At 40.1% G+C, this 24,012-nt stretch overlaps 1 protein-coding gene across 3 annotated transcripts in view; it reads left to right on the top strand.

Moving 5' to 3' along the window:
* The window catches only part of GRM1 (glutamate metabotropic receptor 1), a 289,991-nt gene that overhangs the window by 184,022 nt on the left and 81,957 nt on the right, over window positions 1-24,012 (top strand). For all 3 annotated transcript variants that reach the window (XM_038397490.2, XM_038397492.2, XM_038397489.2), the window contains exon 5: window positions 21,739-21,985. In XM_038397490.2, coding sequence (XP_038253418.1) covers window positions 21,739-21,985 — 247 coding nt within the window. The remainder of the gene's footprint in view (window positions 1-21,738; window positions 21,986-24,012) is intronic.

Below are 24,012 nucleotides of genomic sequence, written 5' to 3' on the forward strand. Positions count from 1 at the left end.
GCCATCTGGGGATCCACCTAATTGCACGGACAACATCCTGGTGCCCTCTCCACTGCTTAAGTAGTGCTCCTGGACCTCTCAGGGACCTAGGAGCACTGCCAATCAGGCCCTCTGTGGGTGGCCCAGCCTGTGGTGCTTGGCTCACGGCTCATGGATCAGTGATCTGCCAGAGCAGTTGGGGGGCCATATGGATGCAGCAGACCCTCAGGGATTGGCAGCCCTAGGTTCTAGAACTGTGACTCCTCACAACCTAGTTATTCCAGACCCAAGGTTTCACCTGCGATAGTATTATCATCAGTGAAATAGGATGGAACAAATGCAATAATATTGTTTTTCCTTCATGGAGGGAGTAAGGCACTCCAATATAAATGTTTCTTAAACTTTGGGAAGTAAATGTTAGTGATATCTGAGGAACTCTACGTACTTAATAACACTTCAGAGAGCTGAATACTTGATTTGCTAATTTCTAGCAATCCATTCAAGCAGAAGGAGCTCACGTAAGGGAATTCTAGAGAGATGAAGGTGTTTCTGCTTGTGGGTAGAATATATATTATTCACCAGTCTGAGGGCAGAAGATTTTTTTTAAAGTTGGATCTCTTTTAAATATTGAGGGTCTAGGTGAGGAGAAGGGGGTTGTTTTTTTAAATGACTGTTAAAGGGAGAGAATAATAGCAATGGTGGCAATGGGAAACAAACTGTAGTGAAGGTAATTATGTATCTTTTCTTGTTCTTATGATTTAGAACTTAATTTAAACCAATATTAGCCTATATTAAATGTAATTGTATTTCATTCCTGACTATTCTTCAGAATTTTACAGAATCAAGGAAATTTAATGTGGGAAAAAGACCAATTAGGATATCTAGTCCCTCCTTTGCCAATATCAGATTGTTCTCTGCTTTGTCCAATTTTTAAATGAGGCTTCCATCACTTTCTTCTTTAGTCCTCAGGATTGCCTGACCACACACTTATAATTGTGAACTAATATTCAAATGTTTTGTGATATAAACCAATGGATTGAGATAAGGCTATTTAATTCATTGCACTCAGGATCCGTAAGCAAGATTGAAACACAGATCTCCAGACAGGCTAGGCTAATGAAATAACTTATATTTACTGTTCTCTTTCTATTCTATTTCCCACTGCTGTGATGACCTTCATTAAGCATTTGAAGTATTGCGTTTTGTTAAGTATTTAAAATATAACACAACCGGACCATTTTTGACTTGTGTGTTCAACCCAGCAATCTCATATTGCATGATCACTATGAAAGCTTCATTACCATTGATACTGAGACCAACATTTTCCAACATGAATGCCTAAAATTAGGCTCCTAAATCTATGTTTAGGGACCTAAATAAAAGTGGCCTGATTTTCAGAATTGCTGAATCTCCCAGAACTCCCACTGAGGTTAATGGGATCTGCAGCAGTTTACTTATTAATCAAGCCACCTAATTAGGTACCTAAATATGGATTTGGGTTCCTAATTTAGGCACCCAAGTTTGAAAATGTTGCCCTACATTTTGAAAGCGACAGCATGGTTACAAAACTCTGAATCCTCTCTCCTTCAAATAAAGCCTCAAATGTAATGTGAAAAGCATGACATTAGTTTAATCAGTTCTAATTCAGTCTGTTTCTGGTTGATTTGTATATTATCACTGTGTTTTGTAGTAACACTTCTATCTGTGCCTGGTGTATAGGTTTACTTTGTTACTAATGTATAGTCATAATTAAAGCTGGGCAGGCATTTATTTTATTTTTAAATGATTTCACTTTAACTATGTTTATACAATTAACAAGGCAATCTGTCCCCTTTAAGAGTATTTGTGGTCCGTTGTCTGCCAGCCATGTATTCAAGGGCTGGTTCCCTTAAGAACAGTTGTTCTGAGACTTTTAGTACCCTGGAAGAATCAAAGGACCAAGCTGGGAGTGGGGATCAGGACACAGAGCCATGTGACATTATATGAGGAAGGCAAGAAATACAAAGGTTGGGTCTCAGAGTAGCAGCCGTGTTAGTCTGTATTCGCTAAAAGAAAAGGAGTACTTTTGGCACCTTAGAGACTAACAAATTTATTAGAGCATAAGCTTTCGTGAGCTACAGCTCACTTCATCGGATGCATTTGGTGGAAAAAACAGAGGAGAGATTTATATACACACACACACACACACAGAGAACATGAAACAATGGGTTTATCATACACACTGTAAGGAGAGTGATCACGTAAGAGATAGACCAGTCCTTGCTTACAGACAGCCCCCCAGTCTGAAGCAAATACTCACTAGCAACCACACACCACACAACAGAACCACTAACCCAGGAACCTATCCTTGCAACAAAGCCCGTTGCCAACTCTGTCCACATATCTATTCAGGGGATACCATCATAGGGCCTAATCACATCAGCCACACTATCAGAGGCTCGTTCACCTGCGCATCTACCAATGTGATATGCCATCATGTGCCAGCAATGCCCCTCTGCCATGTACATTGGTCAAACTGGACAGTCTCTACGTAAAAGAATGAATGGACACAAATCAGACGTCAAGAATTATAACATTCAAAACCAATTGGAGAACACTTCAATCTCTCTGGTCACTCGATCACAGACCTAAGAGTGGCTATACTTCAACAAAAAAGCTTCAAAAACAGACTCCAACGAGAGACTGCTGAATTGGAATTAATTTGCAAACTGGATACAATTAACTTAGGCTTGAATAGAGACTGGGAATGGATGAGTCATTACACAAAGTAAAACTATTTCCCCATGGTATTTCTCCCCCCCACCCCACCCCCCACTGTTCCTCTGATATTCTTGTTAACTGCTAGAATTAGCCTACCTTGCTTGTCACCATGAAAGGTTTTCCTCCTTTCCCCCCCCTGCTGTTGGTGATGGCTTATCTTAAGTGATCCCTCTCCTTACAGTTTTCAGAGTAGCAGCCCTGTTAGTCTGTATTCGCAAAAAGAAAAGGAGTACCCGTGGCACCTTAGAGACTAACAAATTTATTAGAGCATAAGCTTTCGTGAGCTACAGGATGCATCCGATGAAGTGAGCTGTAGCTCACGAAAGCTTATGCTCTAATAAATTTGTTAGTCTCTAAGGTGCCACAAGTACTCCTTTTCTTTTTGCGAATACAGACTAACACGGCTGCTACTCTGAAACCTGTCATTATGCAAGGCACTGAATTTAGCCGTATAGAGTGGAAATCTGTCAACTTCATGAAAAAACTCGCACAGATACAGACAGACATCATCTTCCTCTCCAAATGCAAACAGATGGACATCATACCGAAAGGACTGAAGGTAAAAAATCCATTACAATCTACATACCACACAGACTATGCTGACAGCTTGTGCCACACACTCTCAAAGAAACTGCGGAACCACCTGATCAACATCCTCTACAGCAAACAGGGAAAGATTAAGAATGAGCTCTCAAAACTGGATACTCTCATAAAGAACCAACCTTCCACACAAACTTCCTCCTGGCTGGACTTTACAAAAACTAGACAAGCCATTTACAAAACACACTTTGCTTCTCTACAAAAGAAAAAGGACACTAAGCTATCTAAACTGCTATATGCCACAAGGGGCCACAACAATGGTTCCCGTAACCCACCCAGCAATATTGTTAATCTATCCAACTATACTCTTAGCCCAGCGGAAGAATCTGTCCTATCTCGGGGCCTCTCCTTTTGCCCCTCCACCCCCACGAACATGATACAGTTCTGTGGTGACCTAGAATCCTATTTTCGACGTCTCAGACTCAAGGAATATTTCCAACACACCTCTGACCAACATATTAACCCACAGAGACCTTGCTGCCAACACTACAAAAAGAAGGATTCTGGGTGGACTCCTCCTGAAGGTCGAAACAGCAGCCTGGATTTCTACATAGACTGCTTCCGCCGACGTGCACGAGCTGAAATTGTGGAAAAGCAGCATCGCTTACCCCATAACCTCAGCCATGCAGAACACAGTGCCATCCACAGCCTCAGAAACAACTCTGACATCATAATCAAACAGGCTGACAAAGGAGGTGCTGTCGTCATCATGAATAGGTCGGAGTATGAACAAGAGGCTACTAGGCAGCTCTCCAACACCACTTTCTACAAGCCATTACCCTCTGATCCCACTGAGAGTTACCAAAAGAAACTACAGCATTTGCTCAAGAAACTCCCTGAAAAAGCACAAGAACAAATCCGCACAGACGCACCCCTGGAGCCCCGACCTGGGGTATTCTATCTGCTACCCAAGATCCATAAACCTGGAAATCCTGGACGCCCCATCATCTCAGGCATCGGCACCCTGACAGCAGGATTGTCTGGCTATGTAGACTCCCTCCTCAGGCCCTACATTACCAGCACTCCCAGCTATCTTCGAGACACCACTGACTTCCTGAGGAAACTACAGTCCATTGGTGATCTTCCTAAAAACACCATCCTAGCCACTATGGATGTAGAAGCCCTCTACACCAACATTCCACACAAAGATGGACTACAAGCCGTCAGGAACAGTATCCCCGATACTGTCACGGCTAACCTGGTGGCTGAACTTTGTGACTTTGTCCTGACCCATAACTATTTCACATTTGGTGACAATGTATACCTTCAAATCAGCGGCACTGCAATGGGTACCCGCATGGCCCCACAGTATGCCAACATTTTTATGGCTGACTTAGAACAACGCTTCCTCAGCTCTCGTCCCCTAATGCCCCTACTCTACTTGCGCTACATTGATGACATCTTCATCATCTGGACCCATGGAAAAGAAGCTCTTGAGGAATTCCACCATGATTTCAACAATTTCCATCCCACCATCAACCTCAGCCTGGACCAGTCCACACAAGAGATCCACTTCCTGGACACTACGGTGCTAATAGTGATGGTCACATAAACACCACCCTATATCGGAAACCTACTGACCGCTATTCCTACCTACATGCCTCTAGCTTTCATCCAGATCACACCACACGATCCGTTGTCTATAGCCAAGCTGTACGATATAACCGCATTTGCTCCAACCCCTCAGACAGAGACAAACACCTACAAGATCTCTATCATGCATTCCTACAACTACAATACCCACCTGCTGAAGTGAAGAAACAGATTGACAGAGCCAGAAGAGTACCCAGAAGTCACCTACTACAGGACAGGCCCAACAAAGAAAACAACAGAACGCCACTAGCCATCACCTTCAGCCCCCAACTAAAACCTCTCCAACGCATCATCAAGGATCTACAACCTATCCTGAAGGACGACCCATCGCTCTCACAGATCTTGGGAGACAGACCAGTCCTTGCTTACAGACAGCCCCCCAGTCTGAAGCAAATACTCACCAGCAACCACACACCACACAACAGAACCACTAACCCAGGAACCTATCCTTGCAACAAAGCCCGTTGCCAACTCTGTCCACATATCTATTCAGGGGATACCATCATAGGGCCTAATCACATCAGCCACACTATCAGAGGCTCGTTCACCTGCGCATCTACCAATGTGATATATGCCATCATGTGCCAGCAAAGCCCCTCTGCCATGTACATTGGCCAAACTGGACAGTCTCTACATAAAAGAATGAATGGACACAAATCAGACGTCAAGAATTATAACATTCAAAAACCAGTTGGAGAACACTTCAATCTCTCTGGTCACTCGATTACAGACCTAAGAGTGGCTATACTTCAACAAAAAAGCTTCAAAAACAGACTCCAACGAGAGACTGCTGAATTGGAATTAATTTGCAAACTGGATACAATTAACTTAGGCTTGAATAGAGACTGGGAATGGATGAGTCATTACACAAAGTAAAACTATTTCCCCATGACAGGTTTCAGAGTAGCAGCCGTGTTAGTCTGTATTCGCAAAAAGAAAAGGAGTACCCGTGGCACTTTAGAGACTAACAAATTTATTAGAGCATAAGCTTTCATGAGCTACAGCTCACTTCATCGGATGCATTCCCCATGGTATTTCTCCCTCCCACCCCACCCCCCACTGTTCCTCTGATATTCTTGTTAACTGCTGGAATTAGCCTACCTTGCTTGTCACCATGAAAGGTTTTCCTCCTTTCCCCCCCTGCTGCTGGTGATGGCTTATCTTAAGTGATCACTCTCCTTACAGTGTGTATGATAAACCCATTGTTTCATGTTCTCTGTGTGTGTGTATATAAATCTCTCCTCTGTTTTTTCCACCAAATGCATCCGATGAAGTGAGCTGTAGCTCACGAAAGCTTATGCTCTAATAAATTTGTTAGTCTCTAAGGTGCCACAAGTACTCCTTTTCTAGTAAAAGTGCTCCACTAACACCAATACTTCTGAAAAGTGATTTGAAGCTTGACTAGCCAAATTTTTGTCAAAAGTGAATTTTAAATCAGAAAACTAAATAATAATGGTGACCGAATGCCCCCGTATAGTCATGTCATCATAATGTGGATTTCAAATATTACCTTCCAATTTCAAAATGGATTGGATTTCAAAACCTGAGCATGTCGGACAAGGCTGAGAGAGTTCCACTGGGCAAGTTTATGATCCATTAAACCCTGACCTCAGCATGCTTACAAGTGGTGTCCCTGACTCACTCCTGAGTCAAATGCATGTCTTGGTTAAGTCTGTTGCTTTAATAAGTTCTTTAGAAGCATTCATCTTAACTCTGTGCTGCTTTTCAAGTCTGCTGTGGAACAAAACTACGTTACAGCAGCGAAATGGCATTTTTTAAAAGTAAGTGTTAAAGTGTGCAACTTTTTATATTTGGTTCTTGCAGATTAGGTTTAAAAGTTATCCAGGTAGGGAACAGAGAAAACATCAGATGAAATGATATTGCTGAACAGAGGATGAACTGCACCTTTCAAATTCAAATATATACTGATTAGTAATGATCTGCAGATCAAGAATTATTTGCTAAAAAAATTAAGTAATTTCAAATAATGAATAGCACACTTCCAATCTTTGCACTGTTTTGCGCACACAGCAATTTATAAGAAAAATTAATCAATTATTTGTCCCATTCTAGTCCTAATAATTTTTATTTGTCTCCATGGAAGGGACTGGAATCAGTTTGGTTTGTCTTCTGTGCCACCTGTTTCTAGAATACACATAATCTAATGTTTTATTAGCTAGTCTTAGCTTTCCCAGTTGCTTTAATTACAGTAACAAATTTTTAACCATAAACTTTTGCCATTTTGATGGATTTCTCAAGATTAGAGTTGGTAGTGGATTTTTGCTGCTTTCTGATTTTGTTTCTGCCATTTTATTTGAATATATCCATTAATTACAACTGGATATTTGACCTGAGGTAATAGGCCATGGGCATTTGGTATTAGTTTCTTAAACAATCCCATCCATTTTTCAATGGGTAATCACAATATTTCATCCTCTGTGTTTCAATAGGCCAGCAGGATCAAATATGGATCTTATTGATTATCCACTGCCGTTTAAAGCAGGTTCTTAACTATCTATACAGCTTCCTCAGCTAGTTTATGAGATGCAGGATAGTGTGGTCTGGAATTATTTGCCCCAGGTTTTCAGCAAACAGAATTGGCTTGTGCATTACTACAGTTGCATTTACAATGGTACTAATCACTCATGGGTGCAACAGTGAAAATGTTGCAAATATGTATGAACTGACATTTATTTGCAAACTGCTGGAACATGCTACTAGCTTATGGTGGACTGTTATTTAAAAGTTTGTCTCAGATGCCAGGAAATGGAAATTGATTTTCTCCAAATAATGGCCGTCTCTCTTCTTTTGTTTTCTAATCAATTCATAGAGCTGATGCATACAGGTATCATAGAATATCAGGGTTGGAAGGGACCTCAGGAGGTCATCTAGTCCAACCCCCTGCTCAAAGCAGGAACAATCCCCATTTTTTTTGCCCCAGATCCCTAAATGGCCCTCTCCAGGATTGAACTCACAACCCTGGGTTTACCAGGCTAATGCTCAAACCACTGAGCTATCCCTCCCCCCTTAATCTCAAAGTATAGCAATTAGAATAGTCAGCCAGAATTGGCTAAACAATAAGCCTTAAAAGTTAAGAAATAACCTCCTACCATTTCCAAATTTGTTCTGGAATGTTGTACAGATGTTAGGTGTTCTGTGACTCACATTTGTCACATCTATCATACTTTGAGACTATATCTGTGGTGCTGGTATTCATACCTCTCAAAAAATAGTATGTCTTTGTTTGGTCTTTTCTATGCCAAGATGCACACTATATGTCTAATATTTCTACCAATGCTTATGTTTCTGTTGTTGTTTTTAAATGTATTGCAGTTATTTTATCATGATTGCTTCATTTTGATGCTAGACACTTTTGAAGTTACGAGTAATCTTCCTTCCAGCCTTGTAAAACATACAATTGTGGATCTGTAAAACCAGGGGCCTGTGGAGGAATTTAAATCTGACCACTTTTTGAGGTGCATATCAAACACGCACATATAATACGCATTAAACAATGACAACACATGCACATACACCATAGGCGTAGAAATAAACAGCTGTACACTCACCATTTCAATGAAATCAAACTGGAAGGAATTTATAAATGTATAGGGCCAATTTCTATAACTTACATATGGGCCTGTAATGAGGTGACATGAAGCTGCACCTCCCTAAAGGCAACTTGGGGGAGGATTGTGCGGAAGGATGCATGATCCCTCCTGGAGCTCCCTGACATGGAGGAGTCCATTACACTCCCCTTTCTAAGCCCTAATCAGCCATGCTGGCCAGTTCAGGGGCAGGGCAGGACCATGGCCACACTTTCCTCTCAACTCCGTTCGTAGTGAATTGCACCCTCGGGGGATTGAAGTGTACATGACATTTTCATAGGTGGAGACGTCAAGGAAAGGATCATTGTGCCCTCCTGCATTGGCACAGGGCACAGTCTCACTGCATCTGATTAATGAGTGAGTCAGCCACTTCTGACATCAATTCCCCTCATGGATGTTTAAGCTTTACTTGTGACACTGTTGTGCTATGTATGCAAGTCGCATTCCTCATAACTTTTGCCACTAAGCTCTTAAATCCATAAAGAGCTCCAGCATTGGAAATTTTTAAATCAAGATTGAATCAGAGCATGTCTTTCCTGAATTAATTCCTGTTTGGATGTTTTTCTGAAAGTCCCCTGGCCAGTGTTACAGACTTGGAGTCGATGCTTACATAATGTGATATGGGGGATTGAGAGAGTAAATTTAAATATAATTTTTTTCACTGCTTCTGTGACCCAGTGAGAGAGAACCCTGCTTGCACTTAAATCTGTTTTTCCTCCCTTTGAAAACTAAAGGATAATGTGGATATCCTGAAAGAACCTGCCAAGCGCTTTTGAGGACACTTTTGGTGCCCAGCTGTTTGTTTGTCTAAAATGGATATCAAGCTTGTTACATTTAGGCATCAGTCATCTGTCTCAAATGTATACAAATGAAGCAAATATGGTATTTTCTGAAGGTTAAGTACATATTTTTGGTAAGAGTCAGAGTTACACTCTGGTCTGCTTTAAACACGGAATTTATCATCTAGGAGGAGGAGGAGAGAGAAAGTGTAGTTTAAAAAGTAAAACCCCTCTAAATTCAAGCAACTGAATCCAGAAAATAGAAGATATATTAGGTACTCATTCAACTTTGCTAGTAAAAATAATATATACTCTAGCATGTATAAATATCTTAAATAGGCAACTTCTATTTCAGGAGGTTCAATTGAAAGATCTGCATTTCAGTTGCTTCCTATTTTCTTTGAAGCTTAGTTTAAAAAAAAGACACTATTATAATCGTGGTTAAATGGCAACATTTTCCAATAGTTACTATGCAGTTATCTGAGAGTACCTAATATTTCTGCATACTTAGAATAGAAAATATCAAGAGTGTCACTACTACTACTGCTTCTTCTTCTTCCCCTTTCCCAGGTAACTGGATCAGTCTTTTCCAGGCTCACTCCTCCTCCACTCCATCTTCCTTTACACCATCTAATCCACTGTTTTGTTGGGCATCCTCTTGATCTCTGCCCATGAATGCTAATCTCAAATGCCTCCCCAACAGGATTCACTTCATATACTCTTCGTACATGCCCATGCCATCTCAGGCCTCTCTGCAGCTTCTCTCTGAACCACAGACATAGGTCTCACTCCTGATAACCTCCTGCTACATGTGATTCAGCAATGTCACCCCTCACTGTCCTCCAGCATCTTATTTCAATGGCATCAAGTCTTCTCAAGTGCCTCTCTTTGGTTGCCCATATCTCTGATCCTTACAGAAGAGCTGGTTTTATCATGGTTTTGCATGTCCTTGATCTAGTTTAAGCATCCAGTTGTCATAAATCACTACACTTGTCCTGTGCTAGACTTTCCCCTTGGTCAGCAGCTTTACTTGCCGTCCTATATCAATTTCTCCATTTGCAGCTAACCAGTCCCCAATGTACTTAAATGCAGAAATCTGATTTAGACACTGGCCATCAATGCTGATAGGAGTATTACTAATGATTACTATAATTCTGCCATAGCTTTTAAGGGGGAAATAGATCTAACATAATTGCATTAATGTAAGAGAGTCTATCAGCTTGGGAAAATAAGAACAATTTGGAATATGGAAATGAAAGTAAGTGAGAGAGGTTTCATTTCCAGACAGCTTGCAAATGAAGTCTGCAGCCTTCCTAACTTCATTTATAGCTTCACGAGCACTACAAGATTTCAAAAGTTTCAGAGTAGCAGCCGTGTTAGTCTGTATTCGCAAAAAGAAAAGGAGTACTTGTGGCACCTTAGAGACTAACAAATTTATTAGAGCATAAGCTTTCGTGAGCTACAGCTCACTTCATCGGATGCATTTGGTGGAAGTGAGCTGTAGCTCACGAAAGCTTATGCTCTAATAAATTTGTTAGTCTCTAAGGTGCCACAAGTACTCCTTTTCTTTTTAAGATTTCAAAAGTTTAGTATGTTTCAAAACTCGGGGCAGAGTCTGCAGATTGCAAAATGTTGTCATGCAGAAGAAAGCTGTGCTTACTGTGTTCTTGCCAAAGGACAGACCTGCTTGATGAACTATGGAGAGTGTTGTATTTTGTTTAGGTTGGTGATATGCCATGCAGAAGGCCACCTGCAGGGCTAAAGAAAATATCCCATTTTTAAATAACAGATCCTTTTACAGCTTTGACAGGTAAGGAAGTTTCAACCAATCAAAAAGATAATAAACATGCAATACCAATGACTGGGCTGTTTTATCTGTAGTATAGTTTTTTTAGATAGTAGCTAAATAACCTATCTTCCCTCCCTTGTTCTCTGACCTCTTTCAGTAATCACATGAACTCATCTCACCCTCTCAGCATGGTCAGTTTTCTTCTCAACCTGCTTACTTGCTGCCCAGGAAGTGACATCAAAGTAGGAAGAAGACGGGTAAACTGTTACATCAAGGGACTACTCTTGTTACTAGAAGATTACAAGGACAATAAAAAGACTCATTGTCTGGGATCAGAGCCCAAGCTAATACTAAATATTTATTATCAGTAATATTTTGGATTTAGAGTACATTTCATCTAAGGGTTTGATAGCAGTTTGCATACTTATTAGTAAAACTTCACAACAGCCTGGTAAGGTAGATAAATATTTTTTTTATGTCACAGATGCTAAACTGAGCCATGGAGATTCCAAAGTCTCAAAGACAGTCGGTGACTATCAGCAAGAGAGCCTATCAGCCCGGGCTCTCAATCCCCTGCTCTAATCACTAGATGGCAATCCCGCCCTTCCCTTTCATATTCGGGTAGTTACAGCTAGCGTTGGCTCTTCCATCTAACAGAACAAGCATAACTTGGAGAACCAAAATATTAAGAAAAGGAAAAGATTTGGTAGTTGAGCATACAACTGCAGGCTGGAATAGATGGACAATTAGTGGTTTGCACAGAGAACAACAATCTAAGCCCTCTGCATTATTCTGACTATATTTGGGTGATTGACATAATTGCCTCAGAGGCTGCTACTCTGAAAACTACCTCGCAGTACACTTTGGACATGAAGATCTAATTGAGGCTTTATTGTTGTTGTTAGTAATGAATTGGATGCACTTAAGAATTTAAAAAAGAAATTTGATATGATGAGCATTTGTTGTAGAGAATAATGTAGTTTCTCTACACTAATATGCATTTCTTGTATTAATCACACTAAAATAACTTAGTATCTATAGAACTCTCATCACAATGACAATGGAAAACTTATAACATTAATATTTTATTGGTCTATTCATAGATTTATCTCCATTTCATACATATATATCTTATACCATCTAAAACAGATCAATAAAATTTAATCATTTTAAAGGATTCCCACTGTCATTGCAATATGAATTCTATATGTATTAGGATTTAATACAAGAAATGCACACTTGCATAAGTACATATATAGAGAGATATATAAGCATGTACTTTGTACGAGTGTGCACTTCGTGTGTGTATGTTTATCTTATATTATATAAAATTGGGATACATCCATGAACACATGAATATATTTAATGGTGTAAGAGTGGAAGAACTGGTGATGCATGTAAAACATATTAGAAGGACTGGGTTACTTTTAGGAATAACTGTTAATGAGTACACAGAAAGGAAGGAGTTTTAAGGAATTAACAACTAACAGAAACCTGTTCTGATCTACGTGCCTGAAGATAAGATCTTAAATCCATATTTACGCACCTAAATAAAAGAGGCTTGCTTCTTTTTAAAGGTGCAGAATACGCAGAAATCTCATTAAATCAATGGAGGATACAGGTATTAGTACCTTTCATAATTGGGCAACTTTTATTCAGTTGCCTAAATAATGATTTATGGGTCTAACGTTAGGCACCAGGTTTGAAAATTTTGGAGGGTGACTTTCTAGAGGGTTGGCTAAAAGAAAGGGTAGAGAAAGAAAAAATATTTTAGCAAGACTTTCCACCAGTCATTTTTTTCTAATTATATTGTTGCAATGGGAGGTTAATGTATTACCCTCCAAACATTTATATCCGATCCTCTGTGATGCGCGGAGTTAGTGCTGCGGAGCGTTGTTGCTGCTGCAGCATTAAGGCTCCTAAGTGCTGCTGTTTCTAGAGCTTCGATGTCAGCTGCACTAGCAGAGAATTCCGCTTCCCGATTCACCAGACCTCAATCTTAACCATAATCTTAACTAAAGACAGCTTACAAGCTTGGTTTGGTGGTGAAATTGCTCGGTCAGATTTATTGCCAACATAGCACTATACTAGCGCCCCATAATAGCTACAGATACGTTAACGCACAGGAGGGCAAAGTTGCCCCTCCTATGACTTCTCCTTTTACAAATCAATACAAACAAGTTACGTATTACATTCCAGACATTGTTAGTTACCACCCTTATCCTTGTACCTGCTCGTTGGAACAAAACATCCTTATCCATTATCCTGTCATCCCATCTTTACCTGAGGGATTGGTGTGTTCCTCTTGGGAATTTGTTTACATAATTGCCTGAGAGACCTGTGTTTTTGAACCATCCTCTCCAGTCAGGAATTCATTTACTTTGGTGTTGGCCAATACCTAATGTGGCATTATTTTGCCAAGACCAGGCCCACTCTAGTTCACAGCCTTTGGTTCACACTGTTCACTGTGTCTAGGACTTCAGCAAGGCCTACAGTATGAAACCTTAAGATATTTGTAGGTTGTTACTTCCCATTATTTTCAGATACATTATGTAGCCAGCACATCACTCCTTGCATCAGATACTCAAGAGGAGCTAGCTGGATAGTACTTGCTCAAACCAGTGTAGTAATGTTAATGCAGCATTTGACTGTCCAGGAGAGAGCATGAGGAGTCTGCCTCCCAGAGCTCCCCACTAGATGGGGAAGCGTGCACATTGTTCCACCGCTTCATGGGGTACTGCACACTTTGGTACGTGGTGGAGAGAAGGGGTAGATAACAGAGCCATGGCTCCACTTCATCCCTACCCCTGTGCGGGTTCATACTCCTCTAGAGGAATTAGGAGGGAGCTGTCCCAGAACCCTTGTCAGCACAGGAGCTGGAATTCTGCCATGTCCTTAGCATAGGCCAGCCCAGCTTGGAAGACTCCTTGTTGTCTCACTGCATACCATACAAGGATCTAGCCCTTACTGTACTTCCAAAATAGTTCAATTTTTTTATAGTGCGTTTGTACATATCCTAATCTCAGACATCCTCACTCAAGTAGCTGAAATGGATTCTGATTAGGGCTGTCGATTAATTGTGGTTAACTCATGCAATTAACTCAAAAAATTAATCACAAGTAATCGCAGTTTAAATCGCACTGTTAAACAATAGAATCCCAATTGAAATTTATTAAATATTTTGGATGTTTTCTACATTTTCAAATATATTGATTTCAATTACAACACAGAATACAAAGTGTTCAGTGCTCACTTACAAATATTTGCATTGTCAAAATGATAAACAAAAGAAATAGTATTTTTCTGTTCACCTAATACAACTACTGAAGTGCAATCTCTTTATTGTTAAAGTGCAACTTACAAATGTAAATATTTTTGGTTACATATTTGCACTCCAAAACATAACAGTGTAAAACTTTAGATCCTACAAGTCCACTCAGTCCTACTTCTTGTTCAGCCAATCACTAAGACAAACAAGTTTGTTTACATTTACGAGAGATAATGCTGCTGGCTTCTTATTTACATCACCTGAAAGTGAGAATAGGCGTTCGCATGGCACTTTTGTAGCCAGCATTGCAAGGTATTTACATGCCAGATATGCTAAATATTTGTATGTCCCTTCATGCTTCAGTCACCATTCAAGAGGACATGCTTCCGTGCTGAAGATGTTCATTAAAAAAAATGAATTAATTAAATTTGTGACTCAAATCCTTGGGGAAGAACTGTATGGATCCTGCTCTGTTTTACCCACATTCTGCCATATATTTCATTTTATAGCAGTCTTGCATGATGACCCAGCACATGTTATTCGTTTTAAGAACATTTTCACTGCAGATTTGACAAAACTCAAAGAAGGTACCCATGTGAGATTTCTAAAGATAGCTACAACACTTGACCCAAGGTTTAAGAATCTGAAGTGCCTTCCAAAATCTGAGAGGGATGAGGTGTGGAGAATGAGAAGTCGTAAAAGAGCAACACTCTGATGTGGAAACTATAGTACCCAAACCACCAAAAAAGAAAATCAACTTTCTGCTGGTGGCTGACTCAGATGATGAAAACGAGCATGCATCAATCTGCACTGCTTTGGATAGTTATCTAGCTGAATCTGTCATCAGCATTGCCGCATGTCCTCTGGAATGGTGGTTGAAGCATGAAGGGACATATGAATCTTTAGCACATCTGGCACATAAATATCTTGTGACGCCAGCTACAACAGTGCCATGTAAATGCCTGTTCTCACTTTCAGGTGACATTGTAAACAAGAAGCAGGCAGCATTATCTCCTGCAAATGTAAACAAACTTGTTTGTCTGAGCAATTGGCTGCACAAAAAGTAGGACTGAGTGAACTTGTAGGCTCTAAAATTTTACATTGTTTTATTTTTGAATGCATTTTTGTACATAATTCTGCATTTGTAAGTTCAACTTTCATGATAAAGAGATTGCACTACAGTACTTGTATGAGGGGAATTGAAAAATACTATTTTGTGTTTTTACAGTGCAAAATATTTGTAATAAAAAACAAATATAAAGTGAGCACTGTACACTTTGTATCAGTGGTGGGTGGCCTGCAGGCCACACGTGGCCCATCAGGGTAATCCGCTGGCAGGCCGCAAGACAGTTTGTTTACATTGACCGTCCACAAGCACGGCCCCCCCGCAGCTCCCAGTGGCCACGGTTCACCATTCCCAGCCAATGGGAGCTGCGGAAAGTGGTGTGAGCCACAGGGACGTGCTGGCCACTGCTTCCCACAGCTCCCATAGGCCGGGCATGGTGAACCACGGCCACTGGGAGCTGCGGGCAGCTATGCCTGCGGACGGTCAATGTAAACAAACTGTCTCACGGCCCGCCAGCAGATTACCCTGACGGGTTACATGCAGCCCATAGGCTGCAGGTTGCCCACCACTGCTTTGTATTCTGTGTTGTAATTGAAATCAATATATTTTTAAATGTAGAAAACATCCAGTATATTTAAACAAATGGTATTCTATTATTGTTTAACTGCACAATTAATTGCGATCAGCTCCAATTCTGATTGCTAAATTCCTGTGTAGTCCATTCACAAGGCATTTGAAGCTTGGAAGGGCTACAGACTGGGTAGCAGAGAAGGAATTGTTTCCATGGCCCATTCAGGCCCCAGTGCCTCTGCTGATACTGTCAGCAAAGATGCTAATTGCGATAGCAGTTTTTGTAATCTCTGCTAATTGGCGCAAGACCATCAAGGCACTTTGTGTGTCACTGAACAGTCAACAGATAGTAATGGGTTTTGGTCACTAATGAACATTTGAACTAATGACTACAGCTGGGCAAATAGTTTGTAACAATTTATTCAATACATCTTGACTTCTTTTCCAGATCATAAGTGGTCTATGAACAAATTGTGATTTTTATCAAATGAATGTGGTGTTCAAAATTATTTGCTGACTAATTTCACTTGTATTAAGTGTATTAAGAGACCCAACAAGAAGATTTCCACAATCCTTCTCTTCCTCCCAAGTTCTTTCCTCCCCTGAACCCCTATTGAGGACTCCAACCATTAATTATTCATGCCCTAAATTCCTATGGTTTGCTAACTGGGCTTTACCTTAGGTGTTAGACCATAATTCCCTTCTAGTCATAATTTTAATAGGAGTATAGTTTCTTAGTAATTCCAGTTTATAGCACACATGATTTGCATGGTATCCAATGTGCTCCAGGATAAAGCTACTTCCTTACTTACCTCACAGGGACATTGTTAGACTAAATTCATCCATGTCTGTAAAGTGCTGTGCAAGCATCTGATGGAAAAAGAGTAGGCAACCTTTGGCAAGCCTGCCAAAGGTGGCACGCAAGCTGAGTTTCAGTGCCCTGGTCCTGGCCATCGGTCCGGAGGGCTCTGCATTTTAATTTAATTTTAAATGAAGCTTCTTAAACATTTTAAAAACCTTATTTACTTTACATACAACAATAGTTTAGTTCTATATTATAGACTTATAGAAAGATACCTTCTGAAAACATTAAAATGTATTATGGCACGCAAAAACTTAAATTAGAGTGAATAAATGAAGACTCGGCACACCACTTCTGAAAGGTTGCCAACCCTTGTGATAGAAGATACTGTGGGCCTGATCCAGCAAACATTAAAGTAAAAAGAAAGATTCCCACTGACTTTAGTGAAGTTGGTTCAGGCTCTAAATTAAGTAGCCTCTCTCTTCCTCCTCTTACTATATAAATTCTATTTGCATAGTGGTTCCTGTGCCCATTGTGTGCAAACAGAACATTGTTTTTATCTTGAAGAAAAAGGAAATGATAGGGTGAAATCAACAAACAAAACCAGGACGTGATAAAAAAAAAACACTCAAAACAGCACTGAAGCAACATAAAAGAAGATCAACACTACTAGAAATAGCATGAAGAAGAAATTTTAGGACACTTTAATCCTTCAAGGTCATTCTAAAGATAATGACCTAATTAAAGTGTTTTCAATTAATCCAGAACTCACATGGTTTGCAAGAATCTAAATCACAATTCTTTGCTTACAAAGGTGAAAGCTAAAGCGTCTAAAAAAATAACAAAAACACTTCCTTTTTTAATGTTGATTCAGACACTTTCAAGTGTTCAAATTAACTAGTGTGCACTAATGATCTTTTGTCAGAGGACGAAGGGGGGAAGGTGAAACCCACATGTCACACAATCAAATGATCACTAGTTTTTCTGAGAGATGTTTTTGCTTATTAAATGTTGATATACAGTGAGGTAAAAATGACAACTTTAAAACACCATAAACAGAATGTTTTATCTGTTTCATGAAAACACTGTGCTTAAAAAACTGCTCTCTAAAGATTTAAGAGAGACTAAATTAACATCTGAACATTATCTCTAGCAAAAAGAGAGAAACAACATTGCTTGTCCTCCATTTGTTAGAAACAACATTTTCAAGTGAGTAATCTGTGCCACAGATTTTTCACAAACTCAAATGCATAATGTACATGAAATTTATAATGAAGAAATAGGATTAGACAGTCATGTGGCTTCACACAGAAACAAGTAGGTTTTTGGGAGATATCCCCTTTTGTCCATAAAACTGATAAGTGGATTATTAATTACAATACTAGGTCTTCAGATGTTTTCAGTTGAAATACAATTATTTTCATAAATGAAAAACAGGAGATATCTTTGAAGAATAAAATGCACTATGGGGAGGAAATAGATTCTTCAGAGTTAAGGCTCCAAGCAGAGCTCCAGTGCAAAACTTATTTTGACTCCCTTGGAGAGTCCTCATACTCTCCAATGTTACAGTTAAATCTCATTGGTAAATAGCATTAACTCTGAAAGTCGTGAGAAAATTGAGCACATACTTTTCCAGATTAAAAGTCTTTTAAAAAGACTCTCTCTTTTAAAATGTTTGCAAGTTGTTTCATGTTTGAGTGTCTCCCTCTATCACCCCAACCAAATACTTTATTTCAGAAAATTTGAAATACATAGATTTTGACATTAGCTCCTTCAAGAAGCAGTCTTCTAGAGGTGGGATAGCAAAAAGTTCATTACATTATTTCTTTTCTCCCTCAGTTTCACCAGACCTCCGAGCAGTCCTTGGTTTCATGGGACTGTCCTGCTGTGACTCCCTGAAACCACTTCTCCGGGTTGCAGGGCAGTTTGTCTCAGGTCCCCCATTTGTGAGGGGCCCCCCAAATGAAGTGGCATTGCAACCTGGTGCACAGGGTCATAGAGCAACTCAAGTTTGGACCAACCGTCCTTCTGTGTCTGTCTAAGGAGGCTGGATGGAGCAAATTTGATTGATTGTGTGACATGGTGCTGTGTCCCGCTTTAGCCACTTGAAATGTCGGGTGCTATTGTTTAACTGATGAAGAAGAAAGGAAGCTCAGGATGGTGCCGCACTAGGGCAGGAACCACTGTTCAACTAAGCAGGCTTGAAGCTCTACTCCAACATTCCCTGGGCCATTTTGGTCTCCCTTGTGCATCTCCACTCTGAGAGATACTTAAAAGCTCTTAAATGAGTTGCAGGGAACTGCAGTGCTGAGCCTCACTCCCTTAAATCTTTCTTGCAAAGAGGGATGAAGGCAATACTCAAGGCCATCCTTACCCATATGCAAACTATGCAGCTGTGTAGGGCACCAAGAAATGTGGGGCACCAAATTGCCTCAAATTTCCTGGTGCCCTATGCAGCTGTGTGCAGCTCCAGCGGCCAGCCTGATCCCCCGTCCAGTTGAGCCGGCCAGGAAAGCTGCCCCTGCCCCACCTCTTCCCCAAATCCCCCACCCCTGCTGCACCTCCACCGCATCCCCACTCCACCCTTTCCCCAGAACTATGTCCCAGGGGTCGGGCGCGCCCTGCACTCACCAGTTGGCGGGAAGTGGAGTAACCCAGCCCCAACCCGCTCCACTCTGCTGGCTCGTGCTGGGGGGGCGGTTTTCCCTCCTGTCCCCCCAAGCCTGCTCCTGCCCCCCACAGATCTTGGGTGCAGCCCCTCCTTCCCCCCCCCCCCACGTGTGGGCTGCTTAGGGCACCACAATGGCTAAGGACAGCCCTGGCAATACTCATCTTGTGTTAATAGAAAAGGAAGGTAAAGTAAGTGGCTTTTGTATGGTGCTTCTGTTCCAAAGTGCTAATCCATAGACAAGGCACATTTAAAGACAATAGATATTGTTGCCTTCTGGGTAAAAATATAATCAAACCCCTCACTGGAGTTGGCTGAGATAATTTCTAGATCATGTGATACCTCTTGCATGCGGTACATGTTCTAATGTATCTGCACTGACCTGAAATATATATTATAATTTCACAGGGTATAAGTTATGCAGACATTTTATGTGCTTACTTGTAAAGTTTCTATTCTCACTATGTTTCTGGTGATGTCATTGTGTTGGCTGTGTGCTGTTTTAATGGAAACTGTGTGATTCTGCTGCTATGTGGAAACTAGAAGAAATGTTGCATCTCTCAAATATATCTCTGGCTGCAGCTGCAGGTGGTTGGTGCTCGTAATAATGGTGAAATTCCCTGCAGCATGAGAAACACATGACTTGCTTCCAGCACTTTGTGACCTTCACAACACTATTTTCTTTGCCATTCCAACCAGTTATTGCATGGCTCATTCTTGTACTTGGGAATCAGAATACTGCAGAATAGCTATTGAAACTAGACACTCCTACCAATATAAATGGGGCCCTTACACTAAGGAAGGCCCATGCCCAACGAAACCCAGGTATTTCTGTTTTTGAAATGATATCATTCCAACATATCACCAGGTTACATATCTGAGCTGTGATGGTGAGGAAGGGAAGTGGAGGGAATGCCTGCCTTATCAGAGCATCTTCCTGGAAGAAATTTAAGGATCAGCTTCATTGTCCGCTTTGAAGATTGGACTATGCCTACACTAGGAAAAAAGGTGTACTTTTAATATGTTAGCAGGTCAAGATAACTCTCTTCCCATGGCCTTACTTGACATGCTAACACACATTACAACTGCCTCATTCACACTAGGATTTTAACACATCAGTTAACACATGGTAGCTCACACATCCTTTTTTCCTAGAGGAGCCAAAGCCTTCCGTGGACAAAGAGAAATTGGATGGCAGAGATTAGACATAGGGTAGGGTGGTAGGACATCTACAGGTAAAAACTCCCTCCAGTGAATCAGTATGACTCAGGAGAGTGAGAAAGAGATATGGAGGCTTTCAATTTTGGCTGATAGCTTTTCAGTAGGTCATGACAGAAAATAGTAGCAGTAGTCTACTTCCTATTAGATTGGTGTTTGCATCACACAAAACACAGCCAGGATCAGGACATTCCTTGATAGTGACCTGAAAGTCAGTGGTTCAGATCTGAAGGTCACGTGTGGGGAAAACTCTCACTGCTATGTTGTGTCTGTTCTATGGAGAGAGACTTCAATGCCTATTAATCCATCCAGCACCTTTTACGCTTCAGTCACATAAAAAATATTTGGGTATCGAGAACTTCTATTTATTGTCCACAGCAATCCAACATGGCACATGTGGACTAGTGTTTTAAAGTGTTGTATTACTATAAAAAATAGTTATCAATTTTTCTGCTGTGAGTATAGGAGTTCTTTTCAGTATCTTTTTTTTTAAGATTATGCTGATTTAGATTTGTTTATTAAACTGGAGTTTTCTGCACAAGTTTGAGATTTTTTTTAGAAATTTTTTCCTATCTGAAACAAGACAAAAAGTCAAAATATCTAAATTTTCACAAACAGATAATCCAGAAAAAAGTTGGATGAGATCATTTGAAACATTTAGTTTTAATAATTTCAAAACATTTTTTAACCTTTTTAAAATATAAATTAAAATTTCAAACCAAAGTTGTTTCTAATCAATAAATAAATTTTTCCTTTCAAAGTTTCAACAGTTTCAAAACGTTTTTTTTTAAAGGTCAAATCAGGAGATTTGTTGAAAACATCCCTTTCTTGCAAACAGTCTTGAGAAATTCACATTTTCAAACAAAAAAATAAACTAATTGGAAAATTCCCAACCAGTTTTATTGTTATGCTTCAAAAGAGAGATGAGCTAACTAATGTTTTGAAAAATCATGTAAATCGCCCTCCTCCTCATTCCATGAGTCCCTGCAATTATTTAATTTCTGTCTTATGGTAATGTTTGTTTTTTTCTTATTGTAGGCAATGAGAGTTTAGAAGAAAACTATGTCCAGGACAGTAAGATGGGATTTGTCATCAATGCTATATATGCTATGGCTCATGGCCTACAAAATATGCATCGTTCCCTTTGCCCAGGACATGTTGGGCTGTGTGATGCTATGACGCCCATCGATGGCAGCAAACTCTTGGAATTCCTCATAAAGTCTTCATTCATTGGTGTTTCAGGAGAGGAAATTTGGTTTGATGAAAAGGGAGATGCCCCTGGAAGGTAAGGAGCTAATTCATGTCAGTGAATTAAAGCAAAGAATTGTGTTGCTACAGCTAGCGTAACTAGAGCATGCAGAAACTGTTTGTCAGAAATTGGGGTATATGGGTGAACTTAGTCTTGTCAGTGGGTGAAAGTAATTCCAGATACTGGATGATCTGTTGATAGCTACAGCTTGTAATGGGACTGGAGTTACAGTAGGATGTGTGACCCTTTGTATTGTTTCTGGAGAGAGGAGGCCAGAACTTCTGAGTTTGAGTTACCATTGGGGTTTCAGCCTCAAAGCTTTTCTGAGTAATTATAGGATGATTCAGTTGCATGACTTGTACTGAAATGTTTCAGCTCAGTGAGTTTGAGTCTGAGTCTCCTCTCACGCACACTGGTGTCTATCAGAAGTTACTTCATTTAGGTCAGTAGAGTAACACAGTTGCTAAACTGATGTGAGTGAGAGGAGACTAAAGCTCTGTGTATGCTTGATCAATGGAGTCAAAGAACTGGTATTGTACAAAAAGAGTGCCCTGAATGAAATGAGACTTCACAGTTTGACAGATGGCTTCAGAGAATGTCTGCAAGAGCCAATGTCATCATAAAATGTCTTTAAAAAGTTCTTGCTTCTCTTACTAACACCTTAGATTATTAAAACTGACATTTGGTTTTTCACTTTTTGTTCTTTGTGCTACCTGGTATATTTAACTCTGCTTTAACAATCAAAAGAGATTGGTCAGTTACTCCCCACCCCATCCCATCACCTCATTCATCAGTCCTATGTTGTGTATTTGGTCTGGATTTCTTCAGCCAAAGAGACCTGTAGAGTAGGCCAGAGTTTAAGAGGTAGGGGCCAGCAATTGCCTTACATACTCAAAGTCAATATACCTGGACAAATACAGCTACACCCTTAGACTATTTAGAAACTTTAATTGATGAATAATGTAACTGTCAGTCTATTCAGTAATTCTTCACACTGGGAACATACTACACCTGTGCTGTGTAGTTTGTATTGGCTACCAGTTAGTTTTTGGAGTTTGTTTAGATCTGCTAGTCCTTATCTTCTTTGGTTACCAGAGAGACCACTTCTCTCCTCACATAATGCTGCTGCAGCAGTGATCAGCAGAGGGGCTACAGTTTACGACCCTCAGTTTAAAAAGGAGAGGGTTTATGACAGGATATTTCTATGAGTGGTTCTGGACTCTGGAACACATTCCCTTCACCCCTTGATCTATTGCAAGGTTAATCTCCCCCTCCCCACCCCACCCCAGTTTCTATTGGTAGGACAGGTTTAGAATTTGGGTGGATTGGATGAGAGTGGGTTTTCTTTTGCTGCTAACTTATATTTTAACGGTTGGATTGATGAGTATGGATAAGAATATTTTTTGATTTTATCCTTAGTTTTCCATATATTTCATACTTGTACCAGTGTATATTGCTCAAGGGATAGGCAATTTAGATCAATAAATAAAAAGTATCAGACATTTGGATACATCCAGGAATTTAAGCCTATGCAAATTTGCACTTTCAACAGTGCATACCTGACTTTGAAAATATGTCCCAGTGTTTCTGCAGTACAGAGCAAAAGTCCTTGATTGGCGTAGATGAATGTACAGTAGCATTTTATCAATGCCAAAGTGTCTCCATACCTTAATGAAATATAAAGCTCCATTCTGCATTCAACACTTTGTCAATTAAATAAAACAAAGAGCACTGGATCAGAACAGACAGCCTTTTCTGTGACCTTTTGCTTTATCGGAGATGAGGAGACTGTGTCCCTGGGGAAAAAATAGATTTTAATATTTTCACAAATATGGGAACCATTCTCAGACTGCTTTGGAGTAATGTTTTAAAGTTTAATCATTTTATTTATTTATATAACAAGAGAAAACAAACAATATTCACTATTATGTTAGCAAATATACAGTGGTTGAATTTCCCAGCACATTATCAACTGAGCTCAAAGTAACACTTTAAGCTGTAAAACCCTTAGCTTGCGAGTGGCCCGCCCAAATCAAGTGAGCTGTCAGTGCATTTCTCGTCAT

Source organism: Dermochelys coriacea, chromosome 3 (assembly GCF_009764565.3).
Source record: "Dermochelys coriacea isolate rDerCor1 chromosome 3, rDerCor1.pri.v4, whole genome shotgun sequence".
NCBI lineage: Eukaryota > Metazoa > Chordata > Testudines > Dermochelyidae > Dermochelys > Dermochelys coriacea.